The sequence below is a fragment of the Leuresthes tenuis genome, unplaced genomic scaffold (assembly GCF_036924035.1).
Source record: "Leuresthes tenuis unplaced genomic scaffold, fLeuTen1.0.hap1 SCAF_1, whole genome shotgun sequence".
NCBI lineage: Eukaryota > Metazoa > Chordata > Actinopteri > Atheriniformes > Atherinopsidae > Leuresthes > Leuresthes tenuis.
The window spans coordinates 17,661,058-17,686,650 of NW_027325355.1; the positions used below are offsets into that span (position 1 = coordinate 17,661,058).

Sequence of the window (25,593 nt, forward strand, 5' to 3'; positions counted from 1 at the left end):
AAGCCTCCCAAACCCAAGCTCCAGGGCTTCTACTCCTTAATAATACAACAGGACGATATTTCAGAGTTAAAGGGGTTACAGGGACTTTCTGGTGAAGATTCAACAGGGTAAAGCAAGTTCTGTGTATGTTCCAGTAACTAGACTTGAACATTAGATGAAAATATGGTCCCTCTGATATGATAAGAACATAGAAATAAAATTTTTTTTTTTTCAACCGTGCCAAAAAGTATGTACAAACACAGTCAAATTTTCCAACCGCTGAAAGATGCTGTCACTAACTATCCCCACTTAACATAATTTAACATGTGTACTTACCGAGCCAAAACGCTTGTCTAGTTCCCAGGAAAACATCTGGAAATACAGAGAAAATATATCAACATCTCCCAGTCCTGAAGCAGTTCCCTGCCAGGAAAACCTCACAGCTCACAGCACATCTTTCCCTCATGTTGATTTGTTGATATTACAGCGGATGACACGATGAAATTTCTTGTTTGAGACACTGATGAGAGAAGTTCTTCAGTCCACTTTGGCCATCAAAATACGTCTTTAATCTCCAAGTTAGATGACTACAGAACACGATTCAGGATGTGGGGACAAAGTTACAAATTGCATCCAACTGAACATTCCTCACTTTAACAACCTCTTCCAAGTGGGAGGGAGAAACTTCAGTGGCTGTGAAAAAAGCAAGGGTCTCACTCCTCAGACTATTTGGTTTGTTAGTTTTGGGCTTCAGTAGTAGCATGGCAGACATGGCAGCCACTTATACATAGTTATGAATACCACAGTATATTCTATTTCTTCCCATAGATCAATTTTTTTCAGACTGGACCTTTAAACTGCACACAGTTTTGTCCCCGGTGCATCAAAAGACTGTCGCGATGTCGCACACTTTTGCAAGAAACCCAAAAGAGAACCATCACCTGAGGTTACCCTCTTTACTCTGCTGCTGTGTTCAAGCATGTCAGCCATACAGCTTTTCCAGACAAAACACATGCTTTGCTCAGTGGAGAGTTTTTTAGCATCTTCCAGCTGTTTGGATTTGGCATCTTCATGCTTTTTTTTTTTTTTCCGGTTTTGCATACACCATTTAGCCTGTTTCCAGATGTTTTCTGCTGACAATCAGCAAACAATTTTTCACACAAGTAGTCAGTTCATAAACTTTTTCACACATCTTTTTTCTGCGTTGCTGTGGATAGGATGCAAAGCGTTCCCATTTTTTAGCACCGTTTCAACCTTGTGTAGGTTCCACAAAGTGCTTTACATGCTTTGAACGCAGCACAGATGTTAATACAAACATTTTCAAGTTTAATCTTTTGTAACCTCTCTCTAATTCTGTATTTGTCAATTGTTCGTGCGTAAGAAGACATTTTTCATGATAATTATTTAAATACTTTACGTTAAAAACAAATTAGGTTAAAACTTCTCCTTGATAATGTAAATATTGTACATCAGCGTCTATGACCTGCATTCACATGGGACACTTATAAAAACATCAGTGGACACAAAAGATATGCAGTAGAATGTAAGCTAATTAATTAACTGGGTTATTCCCTCTTCTCCCATTAAGAAATACATCTCAATCTATCACAAGAACAATATAAAGTGTCCACTTTGTATTAAAGTGGATAAAGAAGATTGGACTGCAGGAATAATGAAGGTGTAGTATGACACTTCAGATCGTCTCCACAATCAGTCACATACATAAAAATTGACAGAACAATACATTAACAACAGCCATTGATTCTACGCAGAAAGCTCAGTGTGTATTTCTCGGTTTGTTTGTGGAAAGCATTCATCTTAAATGTCCACTGTTTTGTATCTGCATTTCAGCAAGAATTGAATAAACCAGTTACAATAGAGGATTTGAGTTGATTTTTCATTCTGCCCGGTTGCAAATATCACATGAACATTTCAAATATATTTGATCTTTTTTATTTGAGATTCTTTGGGCCAACGCAAAAAATTTTAACTGATGTTACTTATTAATTTATTTTCTTTTGTAAGGAATTATATATTTCTTTTTCTAAACTTTATGACTGGGAAGTGGTATCATTCAAAATGATTGTAAATTTTCTGCAACAATCAATAGCGTAATTTTCTTAATCCAGAAAATGCCAGAAGATATAGCACTATTAGCAGCAATTAGCAACCATGAATAACAATTACTGACATCTACTGGTCAAGTTGGAGATAGCAACCACCTCACATACCATCCACCCAGTGAATTTAATCTATCAGTAGGGCTATTTTATCTCTTTTTGGCTTTTGCTTCACTCAAAAGTTCTTTTCTCTTTGTAAGAGATTTTAACTGAATTGAATGATACATTATTGATCACAAAAGGGAAAATTATTTTGCAACATAAAGGGCTTCTCCCAAAGTTTTCCAAGAAAATGTTTACTCTTTTATGAAGGTAATGGAGCAGCTCCACCATGACGAAGGACAAATAGACATAAATGTCTTATTATAAGTTAATGAAACACGACTGATTTAGCAAAGCAATGGGATATCTAACATGCTTTCAAATCGGATTGCAGATTTTACTCATAGATCTTTGTCATTGTTAAAGGACTGTAACTGCAGATGTTTACATAGATGCCAAGCCATTTTATAAAAACTTATTCAGATTGTTAATGGAAGACTAAGAATGTACCACCATTTCTTTGCACCGTTGACGATAATTCTCCTCATCAAATATCACAATACAAACATGACCTATGTTTTACAGAGAAATCAAAGAGTAACATCCTCATATTCTTAAATTGTTTCCACTTTCTTCCAGAATTCCTGGAATACTGTATATCCAACTGAGATGACAATTGTTGTAATCTGGCTCTATATAAATAAAATTGAATTGAACTTCTTACTGTCCAGACTGTAATACCCTCTTTTAACTCTTTAGGATATGGGTGCAGACAGTGAGGATCAGATGACAACAACACTGCTCAAGTTATGGAGGTTTTAACCTCCTGTGTCACCTTCATTAGAGCACAACAGACCAGCTGATAGAGGGTTGCAATGTGGAAAATTAAAGGTCTACATATGAAAATAAACAGTTTCATTGTTATGTTGGACACATGCATGTAGCTTGATCATACACTGGTTACCAACAAATGAACACATCAAAATTGTGGGACAAATGAGTTAATTTCAGGAACGTTTGTCAGAGTGGGTTATACCTGAATGTGTAGTGATTCGGAGTAAAAACCCTGTCTTGATGGCTTCAGCGTGCATAGCTTTAGTGGAAGCTCTGAGATCATACTGGGCTATGTAGCTGGCTTCTGTTAACTTGGGGCTTTGCCTGCGGTGCTTTTTTAAAAACAGAGCAGACAGACGGAGATGCCATCTGCTCCGCTGACCAGCTCTCAGCCTCCTCTTTCTTTTCCTCTTTTTGGAAAAACTGACTGCCTTCGCTTGGTCACATTCATCACAGCTGGCTGCAGGACTTTTGGTCTGGTTTACAGTGTGGTCTCATTTAACTTGTCTCTTTAATGGTGAAAAATATTCCATTTCAGATAAAACGGTGGGCAACATGCACAGCAAGCTTTTACAGGGCTTCAACAGCGGATCCTTTAGACAGGTCCTTTGCGGCCTCTTGCAAAACTCAAGAAATAAAAAGCAAATTCTGAGTTTTCACTGCACTATTCTAACATTTACTCACAAAATGTGAATTCATTAATTTCATCATATAAAACATTTTTTAATTGCCCTCCAGATGAACTATACATGACTTCCTGGACTTGAGGTTGGCGTGAGGTTCTTTGCCTGTCTACCCGAAGGGTTGTGCTGTGGTGACAAGCTTGCGATTTGTTAGCAATGCCAAGTCTGCCCTCTGCTGTTCACTTACGAGAAGTACACCATGCACTCTCACAGCTGAAGGTTGATATGGTTCTTTCTGAAAAATAAATGCTTATTTTGAGTTTGTTTGGGGGCACATTTGCATTGATAATTTTCCTCTGACGATCTGACTTCTGTTCAGAAATAGCAAACGGTTCTGATCACATTATTCTTTGATCGTCCAGAAACGCGTTAAAACCAATCAAAGACATGACCGGAATATTTTGTCATCGACCTGAATAGTCAGAGGCAGAGAATCTGCTCATAGCTGTAATCGTGGGCTCTGAAAACGCTGCGGGCAATCAGAACCCTCCGCATCATCCTGGACTCCCATCTCGCCAGAACTGCTCTTTTGCCATTTGCAAAAAATATCTCGAAAGGTTCGAAAAATCCGATCTCAATTGGTCCGTGTATTCAGATCGAGCAGGTCAGAGCACTTTGACGCTTTGTTTGTAGGATCATCCAAAGAATCAGAAAACTTGAACATATTAAATCAATGCTGAAGTACAGTTAGTAATATGTGCTCCCATTAATGCTGTGAGGCATGTTAGATGTGCACAGGGCTTACTCATCACTTCACATACTCTTACTACTAGTTTGTTTCTATCTCACATACCTACTTACACATATTATGTGTATTTTGATCAATGGCATTCTTTTGGTAGGTTTTGTTTTTGTTCAGAGTTTAATTGTAATGAAATGTGTTTTGAGTAAAATCACCACTGCCACAGAGACATATGTTTTTCACATCATGTATCATACATTGAAGCTTGGTTAGTTAGGTTTTAGCTGAACTCCATGTATTACCCCTGTCCATTATGATCAGATCTGCTAACTTGTTTTCTTTTATGTGGTGTAACAAAGTTCAATTTCTGAAATGTTTGAACATCCAAACTGGCCAGTTGCAGAAGTTCTGCAATCCTCACACTGATTAAGTGTCCCTCAGAAATCATCTTTGAGTTTCTGCTTGTAAACAAGTCTTTCTGTGGCTCAGCAACCACACAGCAACATGATTGTGATGCTTGTTACTGTGGACCCGACTTGTTGCCCTGCAGACTAAACTAAAAATACATTTCTAAAAATCCCGTTTTGCTTAGTTGGTTTATAGTTTCAGCTGCAAACGATATTTACTGCCATGGCAATCATTTACAAAAGAAAAAAATAATAAATAATTGGTAACATTTGGCTCTTTTTCTTTGGTTTAACATCTCATTATTGCTCCTTACATGTTGCCAAAAGGAGGACAATGAATCATTGTTCACAGCTGAGACGAATAATATGAGAGGATGTCTCCATGGCACAAACACAAGTGGTGAAATACACTTATACACATGGCGTTCACAGATTTTCATCTCAAAATCTCTTCATTCTCACCCTTTACCGGCATTAAGAGGAAATCTACACACTGAACACTTTTGGAAACACCCCTTTCAATAAAGAAATACAAAATTGAAATGATGTATCCAACATAATCTATTCTTTTTCTTTTCTTTCCTCTGACCTCAAGTGAAGAAAATCTTTCGCTTTGTTCCTCTCCCTCTGACACACAAAAACACCCACCCACCCACACACACACACACACACACGGCTCTGTGGGTCCCGGTGCAGATCGACAGCTGGGCCATTTGTCTGGTCCCTGGGGAAACAATTACACCTGGCCAGACAGCAGAGCTGGACAGGGATTGGAAGTTAATGATGGGCTCCTTGCTTTAACCAAAGCAAAAACTTCCAGTGTGAAAAAAGATGGTGTCACTGATCAAGATCTCCCCCTGCTGGTCACTGGCATCATGTCAAATTAGACTGACGGCGCTCACAATGACTACATGCAGTTCTCTTAAAAAACATGCACGCATCTGTCCTCGATTTATATTGAATTGGAGAACATGTGCCCATCTATTTCTGCTTTCAAAAACACAATGTCCTCATAAGAAAGATGAGTCCACAAGCAGTCAGAAGATCTGAGTTCAAACAAGAACGCCCAGTCCTACTGCGTTACGAGTTTGAGGCATGTTTGATTTGAAAGCGACATGCCAGTACCACAGAAAGCAACACGATTCTGAATGATCTGAAACAGATGAATGGCAGTGACCGCAGAGGTCGAAATAAAGCCGTTTGTTGAAGGAAGCACACGACTGAGAGCCGAGCCTTAAACCTTCTTGCAGAACACGACTCACAGTGATTTGCGAAACACGAAAAACACTTGAATAACTCAGACACAGAGCAAGTTCACATGAAAAATAACTGCTTATTTTGTTACTGAGACCAAAACTATGCTTTAAAATGACATTGAAATTGTGGAATCAAAGCTTTCAAAGCTGGGTGATGGGTCTAGACGAGTCTCTTTAAATGTCTAGTGTTTTTTAAAAGATGGCGAGGGTCAGGCTGCACGGTGGTGTGATCCCACGTCTCTCCGCTACGCTTCAGCTTTCTAAATGTTTGTCAGATAGACGAGTTTTAGGTGATCTAATTCTATTATCTATCTAAAACAACAGCATATCTTTCATAATAATTCATACCGCAGCAATTTAATAAGTTGTCCCCGGGGAGAGAAAAGCAAATGAATAGAAAAAAAAGAATAGAAAATGGAAAGCATCAGAGGGAGAGGGAGAATGAATCTGTACAATGGTATATTTGACATTGAAGCAGATGACTCCCATGTTGTCTTGTAAATCATAATATATGCTATGTTGACAAAGTGCTTAAACACTCATAACAAAACTGTACAGCTCCAATGGGCGAATGTCTATGAGACGCAAATGACCCATGTTCTTGGTAATATACTATATATTTATTAGATCCAAGTAAAAAGAATTGGCAACACTTTGAGAAATGAATGTTTATGCGATTGCTTTTGGCAAACGGGTCGGTGTCAGTCTCCCAAGCTTGTTTATGATGGTTTCTTTTTAGTTTTATTGAGTTTTATTACCATATTCTCTGCATTTGTTTTGGGTTCTTACACTTGATTAGAGGAAAAGAAAGCAGCTTGAAAACATTAATCTGTTGTCTTTCATAATTTTATGAGCTTTTCGGACTAAATCCGTTGACGATTAAAATGTTTGTTGCAGCCCTGGAGCTGCATACACAGTCTCTTTATGAGGTCTTGTTTTGTGTTACTTGTGTTACAAATCACAAAAAGAAAAACACTTGGAGATAAATACCACAAATGAAAAAAATGTGCTCTTTTAAGAAAAAAGGAGACAGCATTGTCATCATTTTGCAGTTTAGAGAAGCAAAATTCAAATAGTGAGAAAGCACATAACTAAATATAATGGAGCAAACCTGGCTGTTGGGCAGCTGCATGCATGTCTATCAGCTTTGGGTAGGAAAGTAGTCATCACACAGCAGATGGTCAGCAAGGTCACTGCAAACTCAATCACTGCTAACATTAGCACAATGCGGGTCCACTTTGGGAATAATGCCAGATAATTACAGTTATTTATGTCTGTTAGTCCTGCAGACACGAAATATCCAATAATAATAATGCATCTTAATAGGTTTCACACCTTTCAGTGATAAATAAACGGAACAAAATATACTGAAGTATGTTCTACAGGCGGAGATTTTAATGTCTAATTTTCCTGAATTGTACCTATTGTTCAGATTTCTGAGCACACTCATCGAGTTCTTTTGCTTGCTCTGAAAAACTAGTCCTCCTCCAGCCTTCCCCTCACGCTTGAGCCACATCCCTGCCCCCACCTCTCCACACAACCCCTCTAGCTGCCTCCTCCTCCTCCTCCCTCCACTATTCCCCCAACCTCTCTCCCTTCCCATCATGGCTCGTTGCCATGGAAGCTGATTGGAAGGATCTGTCTGTCTCTCCTGCACATTGCAACTACATCCTTGCCAGGAGAAAGCGAGGCAATAAGGAGCACAAAGCCCAAAAAGATAAAGTCCTTCTGGAACAGCCAGAAGAGAGTTCACATTGAGCTCTGACTATAACATATCGTATATGTCGCTATTGAGGGTTTATCTATTCAGTATAACTTTCTGTATCCTTGCTCTCATGTGCCCACCTCTGTTCATTCATGGCTGTTACTTATTTTTAGTTTGAGTTGTATGAGTTGCTCTATCTATCTATCTATCTATCTATCTATCTATCTATCTATCTATCTATCTATCTATCTATCTATCTATCTATCTATCTATCTATCTATCTATCTATCTATCTATCTATCTATCTATCTATCTATCTATCTATCTATCTATCTATCTATCTATCTATCTATCTATCCATCCATACAGTATTTCTTTCGACCAGTTCAGGAAACCAGTCTCTCCATACGGAACCGCAATGGTTTTCACTTTGTCTGTGCTATATTCAGAAAAGAAAATCTGACAGTGGAAGCTAAAAGACTTCAACACACACTCTGTGTGTTCAGGACATACACACTCAAGGCTGCACCACTATAATGAGAGGACAGAACATTCAGGGTCTAGCATTGCTATAGCAACTATGTTTAGGGACTAGGTAGGCGCTGAATGGCTAATCACAATTTTTTTCAAGCAGATTGTCTATGTTGATGTTCATGTAAATTCTTTTTTTTTCTATGTAGAGATATAGAGGGAAAAAATGCATTGCTTCCAATATTAGTCTGGAAGCGTTCTCTTTCTTTTCAATTTACATTTCTTTTCCACTGCTTCATTTATAAAACATTTACATCACCTCTATATTCATGATTTTTCTGTCTTCTACCCAGAGGTCCAGTTCGGTCAGAAGATATCAAATAAAGGTCTCATCCTCAGTAAGCCTACCTAAAACTCTAAAGTCTTTATTTTCATGTTGTATAATCATAACATGGCTTTGAATTCATTTAATTTTTTCTGCCAATAGAGAAAAAATGAAAGATCGCCCCGTGTTATAAAATCAAACTTTAAGTTACTGTCGCTTTGGCTTCATGTTTCCAGCCTGAAGGCTGGATCTGTCTTTTATGTCTATTATGTGAAGCTAATGGTGTATGAAACTGTACTTTATTTCTGGTTAGAGCACTAAGCTTAAATCTTTTGGTAATAAGCCAATGCAGAGATAGGTTTTGTGTTTCTTATGTGCTACTTTACAAAGCCAGGGAACCTACTGCAGGAATCACTATTCTTCAAGTTAACAAGCTTGTTCTTTAACCATCAACAGGCTTGCTTTCAACAAAGGTCTTGGAGGAGAAAGTCTATCAAATATATCAGGTTATTTGTGAGATTGACCTGATGAATTACTGCTTGGCAGTATGTTTTTTGGATGAGAAGCATCTAACGGTACAGGGTGGTGTGAAGACTATGCTGCAATCCATCTAGCTAAGAGTGTACCTTTCTCTATTTAAAAAAAGCCTTTCTTTTGTTCATCAACGCAAATACAGTAGACAAAGCTCAACGAAGTCAGTTAACAACATTTCATGATATCTACTTAATATTTCGATAATATGGAAGTTGTTTTCTTCCTGAAGCAAATTGTCTCTAAGCAGGTCTCTCATTGTAAACACTGGGGCTTGTGGTTGTAGCACAACTAAAGGGGATCACAAAAAGTCTCTGCCGGGGTGCTGAAGAGAAGAGTCGTGCATGTAGTTGAACCTCAGATTCAGGAGGAACAATGCAGTATTCATCCTTGTCATGGAACACTGGATTAGCTCTTTACTCTTGCAAGATTATTGGATAGCCAAGTCTGAGGCCATAGTTCTTAATCAGAAAGGGGTAGACTGCCCATTCCAGGCAGGGAGTAGATCTCTGCCTCAAGTAGAGGAGTTTACGTAACAAGACGTGGTCATGAGTGGCAATAAAATGAGCCGGAGATGGACAGGTGGATTAGGGTAGCGTCTGCAGAGATCTGAATTATCCTGGTCTGTCTTGGAGAAGAGAGAGTTGAGCCAAAATGCACAATGGAGGAGTTGAGTCATCAAGGAGTTGCTGCTCCTCCACAACAGAAGCAGCCAAGGGAGGTTTAAGGACATGTCGTACTGGGTGGAGACCTCAGGGCAGATCCAGGATGAGCTGGTGAGATTATATCTCTCAGATGGCTTGGGGGCACCTCTGTGTCTCAACAGAAGAGCGGGATAACAAGGCTGAGGAGAGTGGGTGTCAAGGGATCTTTGCTCAGACTGTTGCTCGCACGACCTTTCTCAGAATAAGCTGCAGCAAATGGAGAGATGTTGGCAAAAGCCAACTGAGGTTGAGGCTAAAAAACTAGCTGTTTCAGACTAGCAGTTTAGGTAACCTTGCCCTATCCTCTGGAAAAACTAAAACTGAATAGCAATTTGTTTTATTTGTATAGATGATATTTGGAATGACAACAGGTACATACGTAGTACTTTTAGTTGCACTTTGAAAACAGAAAGCAATATGTGCATTTTTGTGCAAGGTTAAGACTACCATCCTGTCTGGTTTTGTAGTGACAGCCTCCCATTTTTCTTATCCAGATTAATGTCAGTGATCCTGGATTCAGATTGTTTTTCTTCATTGAGGCATGGTGAACATAATTGGTTTTCTCAGTCATTCTCTCTGTTTCTTCCTGTTTCCTCTGATCTGTTTGTTTCTGCCCTATTTCTAAAATGCAAATAAGCTTTACAGAAACAGTAAGAAAGAAACCACAAACCAGAGCACCAATTACATTTACATTCTAAATGCTTCTTGATGTATTTATTTCAAGTCAGATCTCACCTAGTATCACTTCCAAGTTAAAATAAGGTTGAAAAAACTTATGATTCTGTTCATCTGAATGAATAATTCTCCTGAAGACAACAGGACCAAGATATTTCACACAGCAGAATCTGCACTTCTCCCTCCTCACCACCACCACTCAAACACACCCCTTCTTTTCTATGATCTCGTAGGGTTTGCTTCACCTCAGTCAAGCTCCAGCGCTTCCAGCCGGCAGCAGCACCGAGCTAACAAGTCTTTGTGAGGAGAGGGGGAGAGGAAGAGAAAAAAGGGGGGGTTGCGGAGCAGGAGAGAATCAGACAGTGAGAGAGCTGACAGTATGAGCACAGAATGAGGGTGCAGAGGAAGAAGGCATAAGACTGTGACAGAGGCAGAGGTGCTCGGTGCTGCACAATAGTGCCAGAGGCTGCTGGGAAGAGAGAAAGAGAGAGCAGGCATCATGGCAGCGCTCACTGCATCATCACGACACATGGGGATGTTTGGCTGCTGCTGGTGAGCACTGTGGGATGCAGAGGAGAGAGTCAAGAGGACCTCCTGGAAACCAAAAGCAAGCCAAGGAAACAGGTCAGTGACGATGGGACAGACTCATGGAGAGTCTTTAATGCATTCAGCAGCCCAGGGCACTGAGAGGTTTAATTACGTCACATGGCGAGGCTGACTTCCATTTGTCAATAAGAATTCCCCATTCTGGGGTATGGGATGTGGACATGTATGGGGAACGGGAGGCTGCGCATGCATGCAGGGATGTGAACAGACACATGAGCAGGCTTCTGCATGTGTGTGAGTGTGCAGGTTGTTGCCTTATATGGAACCGGTCATTAGTGCTCAACAAGGGATGTTTGCAACACAGACAACCATTCTGGAAGAAATAATTACTTTTAAAGATTTAATGTTGTCTGCTGTGTTCAGTGATCTTCTGCCACAGATTAGTCTTTCTCTAAAAGACAGTGTACAGAAGAGTGGGTCTGAAAACCAGGTGAGTTCGAGGTACAGACAGTTTAGAAGACATTACGAGAGATTTATCCAAAAGATGTTCAGATACATGTGCAATACAAGGTCATTTAAAAAGGAAAAAAATTGCAAAAGGCTGATAAGAAAAGAGACAAAGCCTGTAAGTGAGGAAAACCTTGGCCCAACATTCAGCTCTGCTGCATATGATGTAATCCTTGACCAGTCCAAACAGTAAGCTCAACACATTATTCTCATTTCAAACTGAATTATCAGCAAAGTTCAAAGAACTGGCTCAAAACAAGCTTACTTCCATCAACCGTCTTTCTGAACAATGTGAAGAGCTCTGTGCGTTCAAGTCACCTCTAGTCAGAGGTGGTAGCTTTCTTTCAATGTTCCACAAAAGCAAGCAAAAGGAGAAGAAAACATCAGGTTACAGAAACCTCCATGAGCTGCCGCACGCCACTCAGCAATATTTATTCCCTTGTTTAGGCATCACAAAACCTGGCAAGGTCATCCAGAAACATCTGATGTCGGGGTGCCAGTTTGAATATAAACCATCGAATAAGAGACCGGACTGGTTAGAAAACACGATTCGTTCGAATGTTGCCATGAGCTACAGCTTTGGATGTAGACTACAAATACAAATAAAAAATACTGGTTTAAAAAATAAAAGAAACAACAAAAAAAAAGTACATTTAAAAAAGTATTAATGTATGATATCTACGAGGGCTCAACTGAGAAAGATTGGAATCCATTATGTGTGATCTTCCACTCATAACAAGAGTAAAATACATTTATTGTCGCAAATTCAACTAGATCGTACAACATTGATGATAATAATTATGATACTATACATATTAAAGTACAAGTAGCTCTACCTTTACCATATTAAATGGAGGTTTACAATTTTTTTATTCAAATCTTATGATGATCCACTTAACTAAATGTATGAACCCTTCTGTGTATACTTGAATACACTCTGTTGCTGCTGCATTCGCTGATGTATTTCTCATGAAGGCACATCATTTTTTTTTCATTGCAGCAAGCTACTTCAGTGAAATTGGATTCATTCAGTTCATGAACAAGCTGAGTCTCTTTGTCTTAGGTTTTCCACCTCCACTATACCAAGCTTTAATGACACAAAGGGAAATGGTGATTTGAATATTCTGAGTCAAGTTACCGCATCACAGCTGGATGCGTCACCGACTAGTTCACATATATCATAAATAGGGGATTTGATGCAAATAGGCTACAAGTTCAAAAGACGGAAGTTCTTTTTCAGAAATAGCACTGATTTTTTTCTGTTGGTTTGTGACTTGTAGCCATGCGATCAATCAGTCATGCAAAGCTATTAATTACGGGTTAATAATCACACTTATTTAGAGGCCACAAAGCTTTATTCATGGTTGCCCGTGAACTTTAAATGTGTCTGTTATGCAGGTGTTACCAGTGGGAAGTGCCACACAATGAGTGGAATCCTGAAGAGGAAGCTCGAGGAGGGACCGTCCCCCTATTTGTCCCTGCAAGGCTCCGATGATGATGAGGTTTCCTGCAGTGACAGCGGAAACAGCAGCGATAGTCTCAACCATTCTGTCCCCTCTGGGATTCTGGACTGTAAGAACGCACTACCATACCCCTCTTACAGGTCAACTGTATAAGGAACATAAAACACACAGAATTTTCCATGAGTGGTCGCCCTAATTCAAAATCAATAGAAATCTAATAGATGTCGAGGGTTCACTTTACATATCTTTATCAATGTCTTTGAAACTATTTGATGAGGATGTTATTAGGATTGAACGAAAAAACATTTCAAGCATGGCTATCATCTAGTTTCGGTCTTATTTATAATCAAAGTGAAGGGACTGTCCTAACCTCACATCTGTGGTGTTCCTCAAAGATCTATTTTGGGACAACTTTTGTTGACAGGTCGCCACACAGTCAAAAGTCCCACCCTATGCTGATGATGCACTTCAGTTCATCCTCCCTAAAAGACCTGAGATAACCGATGTGTCCGAACTCTTACGATGTCTGTGAGCAATTCTAATTGGAGCTTTTTCAATTGTCTTTTCAGATTCTATGGAATAGATGTGTTTACATTATTCATCTTCATTATTTTAATTAACAGTTGTTCACTGTGTTCATGAATAGAAGTCTCACGAACAGCCTCACATGGTGGTATTCATGACTTTCTTGACAACATTTATGAGATGTGCACGTTTTTATATTTGAGGAAAGCTTCCAGAATGGCCATCACGGATATACTTTGGCTAGTAAAAAAGAAAAAAAGCACCGTTTGATCTTTCAAAAATGGCTTGCCACCTCTCTTTCTCAATCTCAGCCTCTCTCCAGCGGCAGTCTAAAAGACTGCGGGGTCGGAATGTACATTTTGAGAGTGTGACAGTCTACTACTTCGCCCGGCGGCAGGGCTTCACCACTGTGCCCACTCAGGGAGGCAGTACCCTGGGGATGTCGCCACGTCACAGCGGAGTAAAGCGTTTTACTCTGAGAGAGTTTGCCATGGAGCAGAAAAGGAGTCATCGGAATATGCTGAGAGATCATCTCAAAGAGGAGAAACTCAATGCCATCAAACTCAAAGTCAGTGGAAGAGACTTGTGCCTGCAAAAACTATAAATGTGGAATATAAGCATAGTCTTACGTTTTCTGTCTTTCCAGCTCACCAAGAATGGCACCGTGTCATCTATGGAGGCAGATACCCTAACCCTCGACGACATCTCAGAAGACGACCTAGATGTGGACAACACAGAGGTGGATGAGTACTTCTTCCTCCAGCCTTTGACCACAAGGAGGCGCCGAGCACTCCTGCGGTCCTCTGGGGTCCGGCGCATCGATGTGGACGAGAAGCATGAGCTGCGCGCCCTACGCATGTCAAGGGAAGAGTGTGGGTGTCGCTGCCGGGGGATATGTGACCCGGAGACCTGTGCTTGCAGCCTGGCCGGCATTAAGTGCCAGGTAAATGGAACTGTGGTGAGGCCCATCTATAATACTAAAGTGTTGTTAATGTCTGTCTGTGCAGTAAAAACGGAAGGTTTGAATTTCATACAGCTATTCATATATACTATACTGTAAAAACAAGGTTGAAGAAACGAGGGTTTTTCTCTTGTAACTGTGGCCCTACAATGATGCTCTAACGTTACATTGCACATACAGTCAAGTTTATTGCTTATATTTCCAAATCAGAATCTAGAAGGGAAATAAAATTCAAGCAAACTGAAAACTTGTCACATTAAAGTGCAAAGCCTTTTTTTTTTTTTGCAATTTTTAACTAACATATCAGATTAACACATCAGACATTTCTGATATCCTTGAGATGTTTTCTGTCTAATCATGAAGAAATTCTACATACATGCACCGAGAGAAGAAATGCCACGTTTTTGTTTTCTTTGCATAAAAATAGGGGGGATGCCTTCATTTACAGGAGACTTGTGTCAGACTTGGAAAAAGCATGCCAAATTCAGTCACAAATCTATAAAAATCCTTATGCAAAAAGATTACAAATAAAAAAATAACAGAATACCAAATCTATGACACTAATTTGTATTAACGGAAACATTGAAAGCATAGAAATAGAACATTTGATATCGATTTGATTACAGAAAATATCAGAGATAATCGTGTCTATCCCTGATTAACATTAGTGTTAGAGTTTGTTTGACAGTGTTAATTCAAATAAAGATTATAGTTTATTTAGTTTAAGTGTTTTTTAAGAAATCCATGCTAAAACTATCATAAAAGAGTAAATTGCAGTAGAGGCTAAGTGTCCCACATTAAGTGATGTTCCACTTTCTCAAATTCACCCTATATAAGCATTTAATGCGCCTGCTCAAAACCAACTGAAAACATCATTAGCTGCCAAGTTCTCCCTCCAATCTAATTGAATGAGTAAAGGATAAACCATAAACCATTTTTACATTTGGCATTTATTTCAAACGTGTGTGGAAGCTGATAGCAACTTGCGAGCTGTTCAAGATGCATAAATAGTCAACTCGTGTGGGAGGCAGCGCTAGCTAGCTCGGTATCGTAAACATTTTCATCACAAAGACTTTACTTACCAAGTAGTACATTTACCATTTCTCAGAGAATGTCATGTCTGTACGTGGCCCCCTCTGGGCGTCCACTTACCCTTTTTAAATGTTTTTGAGTCAAAAAAGAAAAAAAGGTAACCATCGTACATAGCTTTATGCAATATTGAAAACACCCTGAACATTTGGAGCCAAGTGGCTGATTTTTTCCCTCTTTAACATGGAAGTTCAGAGGAACTTCAGCGGTTAACATGTTCATGGCTTTGGCTACGCGCAGTTCTTCTGTGTTTAGGCGTGTTACATTAATAACACTCGCAATAGGTTCTGTAGTTTCTCTTCAGGCAAGACTAATTTTGACTGACACCTTGGTTTACTTCAGCTACTGTTCCCTCTCCACACCTGTGTATATAATTCAGATTTTTGCCTGCAGGTGGACCGCATGTCCTTCCCTTGTGGCTGCACCAAGGAAGGCTGCAATAACAGCACAGGACGCCTGGAGTTCAACCCGATCCGGGTCCGCACCCACTTTCTGCACACCATCATGAAGCTGGAGCTGGAGAAGAGCCACGAGGAGCAGTATCAGCATCAGCAGCCAGAGCAGCAGCAGCAGCAGCAGCAGCAGCTTGTAACCAATGGCAACCGTTACCATAGCGACTCCTCCTTGATCCAGCAGCAGCAGCAGCCGAACCTGCAGTCTCCACTGATGAGCGGCACGCCGCACAATCCCATCATGCATCTCCAGAACACAGGCAACACAGATTCACATCTAGAGGAAGAGGAGGAAGAGGAAGAAGACGATGAGGATGAGGACGAAGAAGACGATGATGACGAGGATGAGGATGAAGCTTATGATGAGGATGGCAGCAGTGTATGCAGCGGGCTGTCGGACTGCAGCACACACAGCTTGGAAACGTACGACCCAGAGGAGGGAGAAGAGGACGAGGAAGATGAAGAAGACGATGAGGAAGAGGAGGAGGAGGAAGATGAGGAAGACTGGGACTGTTCGTTACAGGGACTGAGTCCTCCACCTTACACTGTTCCACTTCCTTCCGTGCTTAGCTACTCTAACCGCGCACTTGTGAACCTCAGCAACCCCTTCCACAACACCCCCCCAATGCAGCACTATCAAATAGAAAGCTCTGTAAATGACACTCCTTTCCTCCCTGAAAATGTGAACATCACTCCTATGCTCCCCTCAGTAGAGTCTGCGCTGGAGTCTGATATAAACACAGACTTCCACGGCCAAACAGGGCAGCAAAGCACTCCTTCTCGCTTCTCAGAGTCTATGACACTCCAGACTTGCTCACACGTAGACACCCGTGAGGTGAACACTGCCCCTGCTGGTGCATCCGACGAACCGCCGCGCTCGACAGACCTTCAGAACGATCCAGACTGTCATGACTCACAGACTGAAGCTTCGGCTGAGAAGCAGACTAAGGAAATAAGACAGGAGCAACCGGGACTGCAGACGCAAGGAGACGCCAATCGAACAGCGTCATCACAGGGTGTCTGATGACTGAAATGATTAGTTATTATTTGGAAATCTGTATTCAAGAATGAACCTGTACGAGTTACTACATGATACATTCTTGATAAGTGCACTTCCAAAGTGTGAACAAGTAACACATTTTGACCTAGAAGATTCAAGATGATCACATTTCAGCTCAGTTTGTTTCAAAAGACAAAAGACTGTAAAACGATGTTATGAAATAATAAAACTGTGTTTCTGTGAGTTACCTTGTAACGACACTACTATGGGTTACAATATTTTCGCCCTGTTGTAAAATCCTTGATCATTGCCGCATGTTTTCTGGTCGTGGCTGGCATCTGTGACGAATTAAAAACAAGATTTCGAGGTGCTTGTGTTAAATGAACGTTTATTTCTGTTGTGCTGCTGTCTTATTGTTGCTGTTAATGATTCTAAATTGCTTATCTGTATGGCATGTGTTCAGTTTACTGAAGATGTATCACGGCTTGCACAGCCCATAAAACTGTAAATGCTGAATGTCACTGGTAAAACACTTTCACTTTTATGAACTACTATTAACATATATATATATATTAGAATTCAAGGGTTGTTTTTGGTTCCTTTTCTTGCAAAGTTCTGGCAGTATGAGTAACTCTTGAGTGATGAATCGTTTTGATTATGAATTGCTTTGGTTCAGCCATAATAAATATTTCTGTGTTGAGCCTTCTCTGGACCTTTGTAATGCATTCCAACCGATGGTTTTTGAGACTTTAGCTAACACGTGTTTTTTCACTCTCACAGTTCTCATTTCAGGTTTGACAAGCCCACTGCATGCTCAGTTAAAACACATTTAATTATAGTTTATATTGAAGTTTCCATATTCATCAAGTAGACTCGAACATAACTTTTAATAAAAGCCATGATGTAAAAAAAAATACTTTGATAGTTGTCGGTTCTAAAAGAGTGTTTCCATTTCCGCAAACCAGACCAAATTCTGTGTCATTTAGTACTAATGACAACTATCATCAATTTAACAACCAGGTAACCAAAGAGGTTTGGCCCCATAATGGCCCATCGACAAACCCCCTGAATTAGCCTGGTTTGGTAGCTGAACCTGAACCAGGTGTGTGTCTGGACAAAATTCTGGTCACCACACAAACAAACACAAAACCTAGTCAAAAAAAGGTGAAACATTAACGTTTGTTAGCATTTTGATGTTAGCCTCTAACTGTACAATGCGACAGGGCAGCGAGCTCATGTTTAAAACCACATGCAAACTGCATATTTTCAGAAAACACTGAAGAAAAGCTACTTCAATTCCCAACCTCATTTTAAAGGTTGTGAAGTATTTGCACTGGTAATTATACATGTGAGAGTTTGAACTCTTGCTGACCTTGAAAGCATTTCATAAATGGACTTTACAAGATGCAGAGAAATAAACTTGGCAACACCCACAACATGGCAGTCTTCCTTTTTCCTACCAGCAGATGGCCCCTCATTTCCTGACAACTGACTTCACCTTGGTTGCCACTGACATCATCCAACATGAGGGGTGTTAAATCATCTTTTCTGACGTAAGTGAATTTGTTGATTACATTGTTTGTGCCTTAGGGTGCTCAGAACATGCTCAGGGCATCTGTCCTCCGTCAACCGACAAAGAGTAGATTTAAAACTGTTTTGTTTTTCTTTCTGGCAACTAAGATAATGCAAAGAACCTGCCCGTAGGAGCACTTTTGCATCAACACACACCTTTGGCTTTTCAGTGACACGAAGATCTGTTTAACTGATGTCCCTTCCTGCCGTACAGCTGTCATTTACACACCCCACCAGTGTTTCAGTGCGGACGCCGTTGCTCCTTTCAACCTATAGAGAGCACTGCTGTGCTAACCAAAGGGTGATGGCTGTCTGGGTGAGGCTGAGGCAGAGCAGTTAAGAGAACTAGAAGCTTTTTTTTTGTTGTCATTGACCAACCTCTTTATGTATAGATGTATGTCTTCATGGCTCATTGCATAACCACACAACAAACACTCTGCAGCAGGTGCCACGCACGACTGGGGCTAAAGCCAAACCTTATGGCTCTTTATGATCCTCCAACAATGACATGTTCAGTACAGGCTGTACAATGGATTTCATCAGGAAGACAAGGTCATTACATGGCCTAAACCCTTCCTTATATAATATAAACCTGATAAGGTGTGCTAGGAGTTGGAGGAGGGGAGCGGGTGCCTGTTTGCCTTTTTGTCTGCAAGGCATTGTGGGTAAGCAAGCCCAGAAAAGCTGCTGATCAATCACAGGCAGTGGAGCTGTGATGTTTGGTTGCTAGGCAACAGGAAGGGAGAAGCTTGAGTAGCAAGTGGTTTAAGGGTGGGGGTTGTCTCGGCTTTTCACCTCTGTCTCCTTCCTGTCCATCACGAAACCAGTTTCCTCTTCTTCTTCTTCTTCCTGCACACAACTGTGTAGATCCTGTAATTAGTGACGCTCGAGCTGGCGTACAGTTGGGCAAACACAGGAGACAGAACAATAAAGCAGCGATTCCCAGACACAGGTGCTCGTGAGCAATACAACCGGAGGCACGCACGTTGGCGTGTGGACAGAAATGTGAGGGGAAAAAAAATGGTTTTAATTTTCATCGAATCATCTCGAGGTCCAGAATTAGTAAGCTGTCCACCAAATGAATCTTAAGGACCTTCAATTTCCTAAAGCTTCCGTTGTTTCACACCACTCACGGACGCTTCAAAAGCAGGAATTTTAGTTGCTGCCAGTCACTCTGTGTCAACTCAACCAGGGGCTCCTGCTCCGAATTGATTTTCTTTCTTTCTTTCTTTTTTTTTTTTTATTATAGGTGAAAGACGCGTCCAAAACTGAGTCATAGTCTAAATAAGTAAGTGCATAAATAGTAATTCTGGGAGAAAAAAAAAAGTGACAAACTGTTACACTGATATGATATAGCCTGTGAACATTAAGACATTATAAAGTTGTGTGCTGAGTGCTTTCTTTTGGGGGTAATCATGTCAAATATTATTGTTTCTTCCATTTCTTATTGGGTAAACAACTCGCACGAACTTCACCCTCTGGCAGGAGGTTACTGACCCAGTTCCAGAGTCCCAGCTGTCTATACTCCAATTATCCTCGGGCTGAAAACAACCCACCAGCTCATTAGCTAAATATCTCGATAAATCTCATTGCAAGTGCCAAGTCTTCTTCTCTCGCCGCCAAATGAATGCATCTTACATGCAAAAACATGCTTCCCAAAATAGGTTTATTTTGGAAATCTAGATTTAGCCACATCTTTGGTTATAACAAAAAAACAAAAACAAAAAAAAAACATGGATACATAGGCAAGTGCAACATGAACTTGAATCACATGAATGATCCTTTTCTACCTGTAAAGCAATCACTTTTCCCCATCGCTGCATGAAGATGACGTCACAGGAAAAAAAATAAAACAAAAAGGAGAAAATAAACGAGCTTTTACAAAAAAATATGTCCTTTATTCTTTTGGTTTTAAAACGATGTCATACCATATGAGCGGACAGTAGTCACTTCTTGCATGCAGTTCACTAAAACACTACAAGCGCAATGAGAGATGGCTACTGATTGCTTCATGGTTCGTATCTACAGATATGAGGGACCATACATGTGTTTCATCGCGTGTTACAGTGCTGGGGGGGGGACGGGGGAAAAAAAAAAGAGAAGGTCATCCAGAAAAAAATGTGAAATCAAATCTGAAGACTGGAAAAATGCACTCATATCTACAGTAAAAATGTTATTAATCATCAGTGGAACGTAAGCGAGCCCAGTTTCCGCTCACGTGAGCGACGGATGCCGGACATTCTCGCAGCCTCCCTTTCCTTACATTTACAACACAAACAGGAACACACACACACACTCAAACCCCTCTCTCTCTCTCAAACACACACCGACACATAGGAACCACACGTGGGATTACATAGCAGTGGGGATAAAAAGTGCTCTTACATCAAATGTAAGTGTGATGCATACTGTGGGCCCCGAAATAGCTGGATTATTTACAGACCGAACGACTACGTTTAAAACCACTCGCTTCTCAATTTAAACAACATGAACGGCATACAAACATCTGTGATATTATAACCTTTATAAGTGATATATTGTCATGTTCAAGGTTGAAAGCAGTTTGAAAAGACAGACGCTGTCTTTTCTTGTTTTTTTTTTTCCCATAGTTCATCATTGAAGACATTTTCTTTACAGGAGGCTCCGGGAGACGTGGCGAGGAGGCAAGATGGGGGGGACCGAGGGGAGGACAGCGAATGCAGGAGACATTGCAACACTACGGCAGGTTTGAGCATCACCTCAGAAGGAGGTTTTGTTTTTTGGGGGGGTTGAGGGTACTGGCTTCTTAACTTTGCTGCCAAGAGTTCGATGAGAAGATCAATGCCGCTCCTGCAATGGTGGACAATAAATTTTGATGTACATAGACGATATGTCCTGAAACTGGGGTGAAAAAAAACAAGTTAAACACACTGTGGTCTGTCAGTATGTGGTGAGCGTACTTGCTTCTCATTCTTAATGAAAAGTCCCGCCACCCTGACCTTATATCGCTGATAGAAGTGCCAAATCTCTGTCAACCCACGCAGGTGTGCATGTGGGCGAAGTGAAGAGGACGCCATCCTTCTGCATAAGAAAGCACACGACAGATTGCACTTCACCTAATCAGAGAGGGCAGTGATGGCACAGCTACATGGTCATTACCGCCCGTTTCTCTCATATAAATATAGTATACCAACAGTTGGAGAGTCTATTAATCACCGAACCTGTTGCAACCATAGCTTCAAACAAACGGATTTGTTCATTTCAGATTGATTTGGCTTAAACTCGGCCTCATATTCGCCATCATACACTCGGCCGGTAAGTGACAGATGTTGCACAGGTTCGGCCCAAATGTTTCCTCTGTTTGCGTATGTACCAACTCGTTCAGTCTCTGACCACAAACCGAGCATAACTCTCTTTTTTAGTGAATTCAAAACGCACGTACAAAACAAAAAAAAGGTACGCAACACATTTAACTTCAGCGCCTGATGCGAATCCGCCGCAGTTGGCAAGCTAACTAGCTGGAATTAGCATCGGCGGCAGTTCTGCGCAAGTATCCTTCAACCGTCGGTTGGCGGATCTTTTTTTATTCGTATCCAAGATGGCGACCACTGAGGCAAAGAAGCATACGACAACCTACACTCAACTTTCACGAGAAAAAAAACAGAAAAAGTTGCTGCTTTATGAATATCTCCACTTATTGCGAAGGAGTAACGTGCAGTTATGGCGTCCCGTTAGCTCGTGCATTTTATTCGACTCTTACATTTATGTCTAAAAAGAGGCACTCTGATCAAATCAACAGTCTGTTTTTAGGTGTTGGAACCCCCGCACGTTACTCCCCTGGAAAACGCTGTTATTTGTAGGAATTCTAGCCAAAACATGACATTGGAACGAACTGTGTCATCGAAATCTTGGCAAAAAAAAAAAAAAGGGACCAGGAATGTTTCCCCAAGTTACTTAAAATGCGCCTCCTTCCTCCAGCTTGCATACATTCAGTTCCTCTGTATTTAGAGACAGACTTTTTTGTTGTTGTTGTTGTTTTTTCACTGAAACGGGAACATTGCAGTTCAGATAGAAGCAAATCACTGATTCGGCACCTATGGATACAGAGTATTTGTTCATTGCACTTCAGCGGTACGCTCCAGCTTAGTATACTGCACTGTACTGGTCTCCAGCATCGACTTTGTCTGCCCTTGATGATTTTACAACAGTGAAAGCAGTGGCCACATTCTTAAAGTAAAGACACTAAAAAGTAGAAAACATTCTTTCTCATTAAAAAAACAAAAACAAAAGATACCCCCCAAAAAAAGGAGAACGAATCAAAAGTATGCAGAGAACTTGTTAAGTGATACAGCCATTGTTAAATTCAAGACACTGGATTTATAGTAGTAGCAGCAGCACTAGCTACAGACAACTTAACAGTACACTCAAGTGTGTCAGATAAGAACAACAACCAAAAGGAAAATCACAAGCGTTTTGCAGAGAGGCAGGTCTATGTTCCACTCATCCTCTGGCAGTGTCTGCTGGATATCTTGCCTCCCCATTCCCCTCAGGGAAGATCCCACATGTCTGTATTTGCCATGTTTTAGGCCCTCCTGCACAGCATTCCTCATCTCCAAGCAATCAACAGACAAGCACACATCTGTCTAACCCCTCTAGAAGCTGTAAACAAATTTAAATTCTTGCCCCCCCCCCCTTTTTTTCTTTTAAGAGGTCTATTTCTTTTGGTCTTTCAAGTCTTTCCCTTTGTTTTCTTTGTCCCTGTTTTCTTTTTCGTACTTGTCCTTGTCCGACTTCGTCACACTGTTGTAGGAGGGCGGTGACGCCGTGGAAGGAGTCATGTCTGTTTTGTCTGAGGTGGAGTTCTCGTTGAACTTGCTGATGACCATCACGTCCTTATCTGGGTCGCGGATGCCCTCCTTCAGCTGCTCCTTATAGAGGGCAGAGGCCTTTTTCATGGCCAGGCGGATCATGTAGCGGCGGAAGGCCCTCTGGATGACTGTGGCCGACATTTCCTCCTGCTTGCGGCGCAAGGTGGTGGTGATGGGCTCGTAAGACACCTTAGAGGGGTTGGAGGCCATGAAGCGGTCCTCCATCTGCCCTCGTAACACATCCATCTCGCCGCCTTCACCCAATACTCGCTTGGTGAAAGCGAACAGGATGTCGAGGCAGTGGATACGCTCTCCGCTCACCATCGGCAGGTCCATGGAAATGAGCTGGATCATATTAGGCTTGGCCATGCGCAGTGGTGGATCTAAAGCATCTGCAAAGTCAGAGAGCTTGCTGTACTCCATGAACTGAGTGGCGTCAGGATCGAAGCGCTCCCATACTTCGTAGAACATCTCAAAATCGTCCTCGCTCAGCGGCTCAGCACTCTCCTCCGTAGCTACACTGAAGTTCTCCAGAATGACGGCGATGTACATGTTGACCACAATGAGAAAGCAGATGATGATGTAGCTGACGAAGAAGAAGATGGCCACTGATGGGTTACCACAGTTGCCTTTGTAGGAGTTGCCTGGGTGTTCCATCTGGCTGTCACAGTCGGGCTCCCTCTTGTTCAGTATGGGCGCCAGCAGGCCATCCCACCCGGCTGAGGTGGTAATCTGAAACAAACAGATCATGCTGTTCCCAAAGGTCTCGAAATTGAACATGTCATCGATTCCTGCTTCCCTCTTGACATAAGCAAAGTTGGACATGCCAAAGATGGCATAGATGAACATAACCAGGAAGAGGAGAAGGCCAATGTTGAACAGAGCAGGGAGAGACATCATCAAGGCAAAGAGGAGCGTCCGGATGCCCTTGGCACCTTTGATAAGGCGGAGGATGCGGCCTATCCGGGCCAGTCGAATCACTCGGAACAGTGTTGGGGACACAAAGTACTTCTCGATAACTTCAGACAAAAACATACCTGCGAAAGCAAAAGACATCAGATTCAGGCATGCGATATTTCTGACAATACAAAGGTTGAGCTGAGACACTGGAAAAGATCTCCTTACCTACGATCGACAGGATCACCACCACAAAATCAAATATGTTCCAACCAATGGTGAAGTAATAGTGACGGAGAGATATCATCTTCAGAACGCACTCCCCGGTGAAGAGCACGATGAAGACCAGGTTGATCCGGTAGAGGATCGTGTCCATTTCTGGCGTCTGATCGTCCGTTTCTACCATCATGGTCACCATGTTAAGGCAGATGAGGATCATGATCACAATGTCAAAGGCCTGCTTTGTTATGAAGTCAAACACACAACCTTGAAATGCATTCTGAAAGCAGGGTGGGGGACAAAGAATGAGAGAGCATTAGTAATATCACAACTGTATTTTATTCAATTATCTTATGGCCAAGCACGACAGAATCTCACCGTTGGCCGTGGAATAGGTTTTTGTGGTTTCTTTGAACCCAGCTTCTTCATGGCATTGTAATATTTCTTCTGTTCTTCTGTCATGAAGATGTCTTGACCTCCCAAGTAAAGGGGAAACAGGAAAACTTGGTTACAACCCATATTCTCTTGTACCGTTATTTGTTGAACCACAGTGGAAGAAGCCTCTGACTGAACACACTTTGCACCAAGAAGAATGTAATGTCCGAACATAACGGACAATACTGCAACGATCGGTACCAGGGGCCCCAGAGCAGCCCCCAGAAATTCATCCAGATTGTCCTGTTGTCCAGACCAGACTTTCAGCACCTCCACTTCAGTGTTCGGCTTATTCCTGGTCCTCCTAAAATCTACAATCATCTCTTTTGTGTGGTTCGTGTTGAAGATGAGTTGAATGTTCCAACACTATGCCATCAAGTAGTGGACCAGTCCATCGCTGATACACGTAGGAGTCATCTGTGTAATTCTGGAGATGACAGGACTCTGAGTTATACTAGAACTCTCGGACTTTAATGGTGTGAATGTATCTGCTTTATAATCATTGAGGGCAGATGGATGAGAATGTTTTTACGCACCAGCAGGGTATCTTCCACAGCATCGTAACAGTCTTCTGACTCAGGCTGAGGTTGACGAGGTGCTGTCTCCCACATAGACGTTCCACACAGACTTCAGCGCTCTGGGCCAACGCCGTCTGAGCCCGCAGTT

At 41.4% G+C, this 25,593-nt stretch overlaps 2 protein-coding genes across 10 annotated transcripts in view; one reads left to right on the top strand and one right to left on the bottom strand.

Annotated features, from left to right (window-relative positions):
• The first annotated feature begins 10,683 nt into the window (after positions 1-10,683).
• LOC140293407 (uncharacterized) lies at positions 10,684-17,663 on the top strand. 2 transcript variants are annotated; one of them, XM_072379535.1, is made up of 5 exons: positions 10,684-11,038; positions 12,866-13,039; positions 13,767-14,023; positions 14,102-14,413; positions 15,899-17,663. In XM_072379535.1, exons 1-5 carry the CDS (start codon positions 10,981-10,983, stop codon positions 16,979-16,981), a joined length of 1,884 nt encoding a protein of 627 aa, XP_072235636.1. In that variant the 5' UTR covers positions 10,684-10,980; the 3' UTR covers positions 16,982-17,663. The 2 variants fall into 2 exon arrangements, with proteins under 2 accessions (XP_072235636.1, XP_072235637.1); XM_072379536.1 differs by having other exon boundaries at positions 14,102-14,398.
• A 2,514-nt stretch (positions 17,664-20,177) lies between these two features.
• scn1lab (sodium channel, voltage-gated, type I like, alpha b) overlaps positions 20,178-25,593 on the bottom strand; it is a 33,542-nt gene continuing 28,126 nt past the window's right edge. For all 8 annotated transcript variants that reach the window (XM_072386437.1, XM_072386284.1, XM_072386360.1 and 5 more), the window contains 3 exons: positions 24,871-24,975; positions 24,502-24,772; positions 20,178-24,413 (listed from right to left, as the gene is read on the bottom strand). In XM_072386437.1, the coding sequence (XP_072242538.1) occupies positions 23,221-24,413; positions 24,502-24,772; positions 24,871-24,975 (1,569 nt within the window). In that variant the 3' untranslated portion in view covers positions 20,178-23,220. The remainder of the gene's footprint in view (positions 24,414-24,501; positions 24,773-24,870; positions 24,976-25,593) is intronic.